The sequence below is a fragment of the Aplysia californica genome, unplaced genomic scaffold, assembly GCF_000002075.1.
Source record: "Aplysia californica isolate F4 #8 unplaced genomic scaffold, AplCal3.0 scaffold00080, whole genome shotgun sequence".
Lineage (NCBI taxonomy): Eukaryota > Metazoa > Mollusca > Gastropoda > Aplysiida > Aplysiidae > Aplysia > Aplysia californica.
Window position 1 is genome coordinate 472157 of NW_004797350.1, and position 9958 is coordinate 482114.

Below are 9958 nucleotides of genomic sequence, written 5' to 3' on the forward strand. Positions count from 1 at the left end.
ACATTCACTCTCTCTCTCTCTCTCTTCTCAGCCCTTTTCGTCTGCCCCTCCATAATACGGCTCGTGAAACCATGAGTGACGATGGGTTCAGAGGCAAGAAAATTGAAACTTTTCTTCTCTTCTTCTTGTTCTTCTTCTTGGCGGGTGGAGGGGATGGGGTGGGAGTGAAACTCCTATTCTTAAAGAAGACATTAATGAAAAGCTCAACATGAAAGCTGAATCACTTAAGCAATACATTTTTATTATTTTCGTGAAAGCTACGCATTGTATGGCACACAGACATGGCTATAACGGTCGCACGGTGTCGTAATACACGCGACTGGGACCAAGTCACAAAAAGTGCCCACCGGGCAGTACCCACAGCCAGATCTACGACGAGGCATAGATCTATCGCTGTACATCGGCGAGGCACACACCCTACCCCCACAGGCACTCGGGCAACACTTCTGCTGTCGCGGGCACATCAGATCAGACGTACAGAAGGCGCCCCCGCACGCTCCCATAATGCCTGGAGTGATTCTCGGGCAGACGTTGGAACGAGAGCCGATATTATTAATATTATTATTCCTCCGAACAACCACTCGCCGAACTGTTCCTCTTCGACGTAGAACCCGCCCAAAGCAGCAACGGCCTTTCCCGGGAGCCAGGAACTCACAGCTAGAGCCTCGTGGGCAGGACATGCCGTAGCGGCTGGGAACTCTGCGTCCACATCTGAGTGGCTCCACCTCATAGCCCGTGGTGATACCGTCCAGCAGAACGGCCTGCACGAAGCCGCGGGCTTGGCAGATGTCGTCGGCTTCGAACGGGATCCGGTTTGGGTTCAAACAGGTCGCCTGGGGCGGGCAGGTTGAGCAGGCTTGTACCACACGGCATTGTCTACCTAGAAGAGAAAGGTGGGAGGTAGGGTTATTTTCAGTAGGGGGGGGGGGGGGGGGTTGGTAAGTGTTTTATGGCGCTCGCAACCATAACGGCGCCTGGGACACATTTTTTCCACCGTTATCAGAGAAGGCCAGGTGTTAGATCTTACCTATCCTACGATCAGGGGTGTGGCTGAAAGAGAGTCAAGGAGTCTGCAGAAAGAGTCAAGAGCCCAGAGGAGGGGACAATGGGAGGGGGGGGCAGAAAATATAGACGAAAGCAGACAACAGAACATGGTTAGAGAGCAGGAAAGGAGGTGAAACGAAAACAAATTCGAAAAAATAAATTTCCGTCGCTGTATGTTTTATTTCGAACCCGGAATCTATTGAATGAGAGGCGAGTGCCGTATCTCTAAACCACGAGAGCCCAATGGCTGGGAGTTTGAAAGGAATTGGGATCATAGATGGTCGGGAGTGTGTATGATTTGGCTAGGGGCAAGGTGGGGAGGAGGGGGGGTTCTGTGAGTCAAGAACAAGCCACTGTGAAGTTGCATGTCTAACACACGTATCAAAATTGGACACCTGATAGTCATTCGACTTTAAAATCCTATAACATTACCGGCCCCACCACGACATTTTGATTTTGCTGGGTATATTAATTTAGGCTGATTCTAATCATCAACACATGCACACAGACACACTCTCAGTGAGTGTTATTGTTGTTGCTGTTCTTGGCACTGCTGCGTGTGAATCTGTTGTTAGAGCCTGATGGTGTCACTGTCTTGCCGCTCAATAAGGTAGCAATGAAAATTGTTATTTCTCCCCTTCTGCTCTTACCCCACGGCGCCCTTGATGGTACAGGAGGAAGAAAAATGTAAAGTATGTTCTTTTTCCTCTGCTGACTTTTTAAAATTAAGCCGAGTCCGGTTTCGCAACACTGTACTATAGACGTATGTTCTCTCCAAACGTTCTCTTTCACAAGTGTTGCAGGTGCGATGCTGACGTATTTTTAAGGGACATCTTTATTAAAAACAGAAAAAAGGGAAACAGAAAAAAACTAATATATGCTAGATAAATTATGTAAAATTCCTCTCTATGCCATAAAAAAAACCAGCGGCGTCTTCAAACCAAGCAAAAGTGACTTTTTTCCGGGTTGAAGACATTATTTCACAGCTGATTTCATTTTATAAATCGAACTTGCCAAAACCACAAATCAAGTATAGCTACTGATAACTGAAAAAAGGTATCGTAGGTAAATAAGGTCGGGGAAAACTCTTTTGAGAACAGTGTACCATGGACTAAATCTTTTTTTTTTCTTTTGGTCGTTCCGAGCAAATGGATGAAAGTAACCCACCCACCCCCTGTGTATGGTGAACAAACTGATAGCTCTTTTAGATTCTGCCATAAAACCAGCATTGCAATAGAAAAGACAAACTTTTTTTCTTCGAAAGAACATCCAGTTGTAAATATAAGATATATAGATAGGGGAGACAGACAGACAGACAGACAGACAGACAGACAGACAGACAGACAGACAGTCAGACAGACAGACAGACAGACAGACAGACAGAGACAGAGACAGAGACCGACAGAGAGACCTTACCTCTGAGACAAAGCGTAGAAGCACAAAGGTTGCCCACTCTGGGACCTGAGTGGTACGTCATTGGATACTCTAAACCGGAACCTGTAGATATGAAAGAAAGCATTTAGAAAACACATTAACAACACACAATGTCTGAGTCATCCCAACTTTTTTCTTGCACTTGATCAGAGCGCGATGTTTCTTGTCTAGTTGCTTTTCATATCTTTTCCCGCGAATACTTGTCTAAAATGGTGGACTTACATTTTTTTTTCTTTCTTAAAGCAGTTTTGTCCCGTAAATGACGTCAATGATTATAAATATTTCACGTTCCCAACAGACACAATTTATATCATTTAGGAAGCGGGAGGTTCCTATCCTGCATGACAGAGCCAACTTGAACTGGTGGGTAATAGAATCACAGTACTGTAGACAGACGCAGACACCAGATATAACATCGTGCTCATATGATAATTGCAAAAGTCATTTTTGGCCGGTTTGGAGTATATGGTTCTGAAATGAAGAGCGTGGTAATACTATAGTTCAGTTGGATAAAATAATAATACAAATATAAAATCAAATAAGTGTACGAAACTTCAAGCGTTTCGCAGAGTCAAATGTTCGAAAGAAACAGGGTTTTTTTCTTCTAATTTTCTCAAAATGACTAAAAATGACTTACACATGTATTTTATGACCGTGACGATAAATATATATTGTTTCAAATGTGGGAATAGGGTTACACCTTTTTCTTGCAAACCAGAGAACCTGACCTTTACTGCATGCATTGCAGATGGGTTTGCCCGACCAATTATAAAATCTGGCTAAGAAACCTTGGTAGATATTAGGCCAAGCAATGGTGGCGTTTTAATGGTCACGGAATCGAAATAGAAACACTTAAGACTCCACATTACCCTTACTTACTTGTGTATGGGTCCGCTAATGGAATAAGTGCCTGGGGGCGTACGGAGGTCGTCACACATACAAGCAGTGCGAAGAGCTATGGAGACAAGAATAACACAATGGGAGGGAGATTTGTCAATATTGGAGAGTGCCATTAAATCAATGAGGACGTGTGCTCTGGTCATCCGACAACGCTGAAGATGCACTGCTTTTCGGGGAAGTTCTTAAAAAGAAGCTATTTATAATATTCGTTATTCCTACATATTTGCCAATTCTGTTTTCTGTATCTATTACTCAACAAAGCACGCAAAAAACATGCACGCTGTGAAGTATTCTAATATACAAATTCGTATTTATGACATTGTGTGATAAAAACAGTGAAAATAAAATAGAAGCAATAAAAATGTGGTTTTTTTAGGAGACTGCTGAGAATATCGTGGAAGGAAAAGAAATCAAATGAGGTAGTACTTGATGAAGCGCACATGGGACAACCACTGTTAAAAAGAATCAGGAATAGACAAATGTCGTTTTGGGGACACCTCGATAGACATACAGGTCTTGAATATCTTGCTCTCATTGGCAATATTGAAGGCAAATGAGGCAGGGGTCGTCCCAGGGCAACCTACTTAGAGAACCTAGACAGATGGGTAACGGGGAAAGATTAGGGTAACGTGGCTTTTTTATAAGCATTCGAGCAAAGGAACAAATGGAGAACCAAGATTGTTTATGTCTGCCGTATATTAGGCATTTGATGATGATGATGATGATGATGATGATGATGATGATGATGATGATGATGATGGTGATGGTGATGGTGATGGTGATGGTGATGGTGATGATGATGATGATGATGATGATGATGATGGTGATATTATGAGTATGATGTTTCGAAATGTACGGCAACATTGTCTTTGGTGTGTTGCTGGTAGGACAGGATATGTGCCACCTACGTCCTTACAGAGTTCATACTCAAAGCCATACAGTAGAGGCCAGTTTAAAATGAGTAGAATAAATCAAAAAGCTGTATGAAGAACCACTTTTTGATCTGCATTGACTTCTGTGCCAAAAATGAACCAGCCAATTCAAAACTACACATTTGTGATCGAAAAACATGACCTGCATCACTTTTAAAACACTTCGCTTGCTTCAGGCTTTCTGCTGCCATAGTGATCCTGTTTTTCTCCTTTCTGCTGTTTGTCTTTTCAGTTCTAGACTCAATGAAAACACACATATTTCTTCATATGTTTTAATTTTTCGAAACAAACATATCCCTTTGCTCTATTTGACTTTCATTTCTTCCCCAAACTAATAGAAGGACAAAGGAGACAGCTATTTGTAGATGAAAAAGTAAGTTGTGCTAGACACGCGCTGCGCTTAGGACTCTGATCGAAGCGGACATGGTCATCGCGTTTACATCGCGTTACCAGAGCAATCATATCAGTAGCTGTTACGTTGAATAGTAAATTATACGTTTTTGTCGGCATTAACAGAATTTCAAGTGTGTAGAGTAAAAATAGTTGGTTTTACAGAGTAGGAAAAGGTGTTAATATTCATCATGATAAGGTAACCATGACAACAAATTGAGCAAGCATGGTGAAAATGTTGTGATAGGTTTTTAATTTTCAGGTTCTAGAGTACACATGATCTGTCAGAGATTCAAAAATCTGATCACTATCTAATTCATGGTTGTTACTACAATTGTCTAACGAGAGGTTAGTCAAAGTTCAAGACTAAAGAAATGAGGGAAAAGGGAGCTTGTGCACGCACGCGATGTGAGTGTGCGTGTCTGCGTACATGTTTGTGTGTATGTGTGAGTGTGTGTGTGTTTGTGTGTGAGGGGGGAGGGGGGAGGAGGGGGGGCAATTGCCATGCCTTCAAAATAACAGTAATAACGTGTCAAGCTGCTAGTTAAACCAAAATTGAAAAATATTAAATGAAACCCATAAAAAGTTTGCTCTCATGGTTCCAACTTACCTTGGACAACGATGACCACATTATCCTTTCAGCTGTGAATATAGCCATTGTGTAGCCCTTTGTTTCTGTGCCTAGCTCTGAGAAATAATTATTAAACGTATTAGATAATAAAAATAAAAGACATTTATATTGCGCTCAACCCCGATTAAAGTACACGGGCTCGGAGTGCTTTACAATAATAGTACAAGGTACAACAGTAACATAAAACGTTGGGTTCTGAATAAAAGAAAATTACTCCAAATATTCATCCATGAAAGATGACAATGGAATTCATTTTTGTTTTATTGTTACTTTCGTCTTCATTCTTTTAAATGTCTTTTATATAAAGTTTACTTTATTATGTAGAATAATGATAATGACAATAATAGTAATAATAATAACAATAATAATAATAATAATGATAATAATAATAATAATAATAATAATAATAGTAGTAGTAGTAGCAGTAGTAGTAGTAGCAGTAGTAGTAGTAGTAGTAGTAGTAGTAGTAGTAGTAGTAGTAGTAGTAGTAGTAGTAGTAGTAGTAGTAGTAGTAGTAGTAGTAGTAGTAGTAGTAGTAGTAGTAGTAGTAGTTGTTGTTGTTGTTGTGGTGGTGGTGGTAGTTGTACTGGTAGTGGTATTGGTAGTAGTAATAGTAGTTAGGTGTTTTACGGAGCTCGCAACTGCATATCAAGTTCTTATGAACGCGCGGGACACATTACATTTTCACTTTGGTAGGAATTTTGAATTTCTCCCAGATGGCGGCCGAAGCCCACTCTTATCGATTTTCAGACCACCAAGGGATCTTTAACGTGCACAACTTGCACATGGAATCACCGATATTTTTTTTCGCCCTTAACCGAGAAGGCTCGGTGCTAGATCTTACCTACCATGAGATCAGAGGTGTAGCTGAAAGACAGCAGTGAGGAACCAGAAGTAGCAGTAGAAAGGCTGCAGAAAGAGTCAGGAGTGCAGAGGACAGGGCAAGGGGGAAGGGTGGGGAGCAAAATATGGAGACAAAAGCAGACGACAGACCGTAGTTAGAGAGCAGGAGAAGGGGTGAAGAAGGAAGTTTTAGAGAATAAAATTGTCCGTCGCAGTCAGGTTTCGAACCCGGGATCTATTGAATGAGAGGCAAACACCTTAACCTATAGACCACCTGTAGTAGTAGTAGTAGTAGTAGTAGTAGTAGTAGTAGTAGTAGTAGTAGTAGTAGTAGTAGTAGTAGTAGTAGTAGTAGTAGTAGTAGTAGTAGTAGTAAATGGTTTTACATTTATCTTTGGCAAAGTATACATTGTCATGTTATATAGTGGCATCCAAAAGAAACTTGACAATGCAATCACTCGATCATTGTGTTAAAAGGGGGGGGGGGGGGCAGGGGGCTACAACCCCAAAGTCAAGATTCGGCTCAAAATTATGGAATTGGAGCTGTAGGCATTTTTAGCTTCCTCAGCCTCTCCTACAACTATTTCATCGCATAAGAACCCCCCCAAAAAAAACGTATTTTTGTTCCATACTGGGCATGTTTGTCACCGCCATTTCCTCATAAAGTCAATATTTTATTTTTCTTTATCGGCCGTTTTCTCAAAACGCGACTTTTCTCTATACTTTTTTTTAATAACGCCACCATTTTTCGTCCAAGCTTCATGAAATTTTCAGTCTGGAGTGTGGATTTTCACGGATTTTTTGCAAACTTGAATGCTACCTCAGGAAAAAATTCGTTTAGGAAAAAAACAACAGACAGATTTTTAGATCTAATGTTTGTTAACACGCATGCCAAAAAAAACAATCAATTTCCATGGTATTCATTACGTAAGACATGTCAACAAAATCCAATATGGCCGCCGTATCCATGGAAACGAAACTTTTTCTCAAATTTGATTGCGGATTTTAAGACTCCTTACTATGCTTGTTATATGAGTGAAATGTGGTAAAATTCGGTCCAGTAATAAGCAAGACAGCCTTCAGGGGTAGCCCCCCCCCCCTTAAAACTCTTTGCACTCCCCACTCATACAGCAAACCAATTAATGGCTAAATAAATTCGCATCATCTGACACATTAATAATACACCCATGATGCGATTCGCACGAGACATGGTCACTTGGCAAAGCTGTGCGAAATCAAGAAAACGTAAAAGTGTGATCGCGCGTATAGTAATCTACATCAACATTGGTGGAATTGAAAAAGAGCTGACTACCAAATGAATAACAAAGCACTTTCTTACAGGACCAATGCCACTAGATAATTTTTGGAAAACGAAACCATTCCAACGCTAGAGTGGTCACCTGTAATTAGCCCCGATATGAATCGTAACAGGTACGTGAACCCCATTAAACAGCAACTGAAGAAACGCTTCCAATACAGACAGCTTTGTTTGCCATTTTCTGTGGCATTTGGGATAAACTGACACAAAATTTTGTCCAAAATTTTATAGAGTCCACGCCCAACGCGTTCGTACTCTAAACAAAACTAGTAACTCCTCAAAAATGTTTTGTGTCACATTTGTGAGGGATCAGGTTCCGATCTGTTTGAAACTATTGTAATAAAACAGTACTTATTGCTGAGACAAAGTTCTCTATGTTTTAATTGATATGCAATGTATGTTCATTTTACCAATGTTGATGCACCTCAATACACGCGCGAACACACTTTTACATATCTTTTAATTCACATAATTTTGCTTAATCGGATTTTTTAAAAGTAGGTTTTGAGTGGCCATATTCGGTCGACTCCTAGATAAAGTATTAATGCGCAAGATGATGCAAAATTTATTTTGCTTTAAATTGGTATGCTACATGAGTGGGTGGTGCAAGGCTTTAACACGATGATAGGGTAGTCACATTTTCAAGTTTCTTTTCAACGCCACAGTATAATTCTCATCAGCGTTTTTGCTACTCAGTATTTCGGTAGCTTTTCCCCCCCTCAGGTAAATCCGATGTCCATGTGAATGGTTTCGTTCGTGTGACACCTACCGTAGTCCTGCTAGGTCCCCGTTGTGTCTTTCGTTTGGAAAAATGCAACAAAATATATAGAGGGGCGCAGAAAAAGACGTCAATCTATTTACTGTAGAAGGACAGGCCCCGACACGTGCTCCGTGAGGCCTACCTCCCTGCCTGTCTATCTAACGGGGATTGTTCCCCCCAAAACGATTCGTCAATGTGTGACATATCTGCTACTGTTACAGCGAGAGGTAGACAATGGCTCCCTTACTAAACTCACCGCCGTTTGTTGCTAGGATTTGACGCGTATTGTTTGCGTGTTACAGCACAAGGGGAGACGGGCGCATACGGAAGCGTTTGGTAATGAGGATGTGCGGGTGACGTCATTACCAAAAAAGTCCGTCTGTTCTAGAAATACAAATACACATACAATTTCAAATGATGCCTATTTGAGAATAACTTTTGACAAAATGATCCGATTTTCATGCATTTCGAATGTTGATACTAAAAGTATAATATCAATTTAACTTAATTAGGTTCTTGATGAACTTGAATTCGACCACAAACAATCGATGTTTTCTCTTGTCTGTTTCAATTGGTGTACAATTTAACATCATTGCAGTATTTTCAGATGAGCCAGACTTTAAAATTAGAATAAGCGAAATAAACACCTTTTGTATTGAGCAACAACAAAAACCTATCACAATAGCACGCAAACAAAAATGATATAGACCATGGGAAAGTCACTACTTGAGAATTACAAAGTTCTGTCTGCTCAGTAACTAATTTTAAGAAATTTGAGGTCACAAACAATTTGAATCAAACAATATGTCAACCTTTTTCGAATGCAGTTCTTTGAATATCTTGATAATGACTCCGAATAACTTTACGATTTTGATAGAGCAGATCTAACATTTGGTTTTCAGATCCCTTGGTGTTAGTTACTCAAAACGGGCAAAAATGCCTCATGAAATTTTGTAATTCTAAGTTAGCGAATTTTTCAGTATGTTTAATTAATGATAGTTAGAAAGTGGGACTTTGCTGTAAGTACGCTAGTTTTTTGGTTGCCGCCAGAAAAGCAGAAAAACAGCTCTTAATCATAGGGCGAAGTGCCCTTCCACATGATGCAACAACTTTGAGGCAAATGTGAGGCAGCGTGGTGGAAGAGGTGGGGGGATCACCTGTTTTCAGAGGTAAAATTAATGAGAAAATGGCCGCCAAAGATTAGTTATTTCCTAAATTTTAGAATCTGCGGTAACTGAAAATTTACATTTTTTGTGCTTTTAATCAACATTTTTAAGAAAACCTCATACAGAAATGAGTTCTTTAATGGATATGAAAGGTGTTGAGCCCAAAACAAAAATTTGATAAACATTCACAAACCTTGGGAAAAATGCAAGTTTCTTCACTTTGATCATTTTGACGAGAGCATGATTCCACCACGCTGCCTCACAAATGTAAGCCGAAGAAACAATATGGAACTTAACTTATTTTAAACAATCTTAGTCCGTACCATAGAGAAATAAAAGTTAATATTTTTTAAAATGTCAGCTCAAAAATTGGATGAATGGCCTCTATCGTCAGCACCTTTATTTACTTTCTGTAACCGGTTGCTCTGTAGTAAGGTCTCCTTTCGAGAGAGTGGTTGCCCCACCCCCCTCCTCATCTCTCTCTCTCTCTCTCTCTCTCTCTCTCTCTCTCTCTCTCTCTCTCTCTCTCTCTCTCTCTGT

The 9958-nt window shown here is 40.3% G+C and overlaps 1 protein-coding gene across 2 annotated transcripts; it reads right to left on the bottom strand.

Annotated features, from left to right (window-relative positions):
* Window positions 1-220: 220 nt before the first annotated feature.
* On the bottom strand, window positions 221-8345 carry LOC106011259. 2 transcript variants are annotated; one of them, XM_013080283.2, is made up of 5 exons: window positions 8262-8345; window positions 5311-5387; window positions 3358-3433; window positions 2461-2541; window positions 221-880 (listed from the first exon to the last, which is right to left on the bottom strand). In XM_013080283.2, the coding sequence occupies exons 2-5, from the start codon at window positions 5356-5358 to the stop codon at window positions 258-260; spliced, it is 828 nt and encodes a 275-aa protein (XP_012935737.1). In that variant the 5' UTR covers window positions 5359-5387; window positions 8262-8345; the 3' UTR covers window positions 221-257. The 2 variants fall into 2 exon arrangements, with proteins under 2 accessions (XP_012935737.1, XP_012935738.1); XM_013080284.2 differs by lacking the exon at window positions 8262-8345 and adding an exon at window positions 8130-8148.
* Between the last annotated feature and the right edge of the window lie 1613 nt (window positions 8346-9958).

Excerpts from the sequence above, each read along its gene's own strand:
- LOC106011259 (XM_013080283.2), bottom strand. The coding sequence starts at position 5,358 with ATGGCTATATTCACAGCTGAAAGGATAATGTGGTCATCGTTGTCCAAG. Across the intron at positions 2,542-3,357 it reads ATTAGCGGACCCATACACAA|GTTCCGGTTTAGAGTATCCA; the intron begins GTAAGTAAGGGT and ends TCATATCTACAG. Across the intron at positions 881-2,460 it reads TTCTACGCTTTGTCTCAGAG|GTAGACAATGCCGTGTGGTA; the intron begins GTAAGGTCTCTC and ends TTTCTCTTCTAG.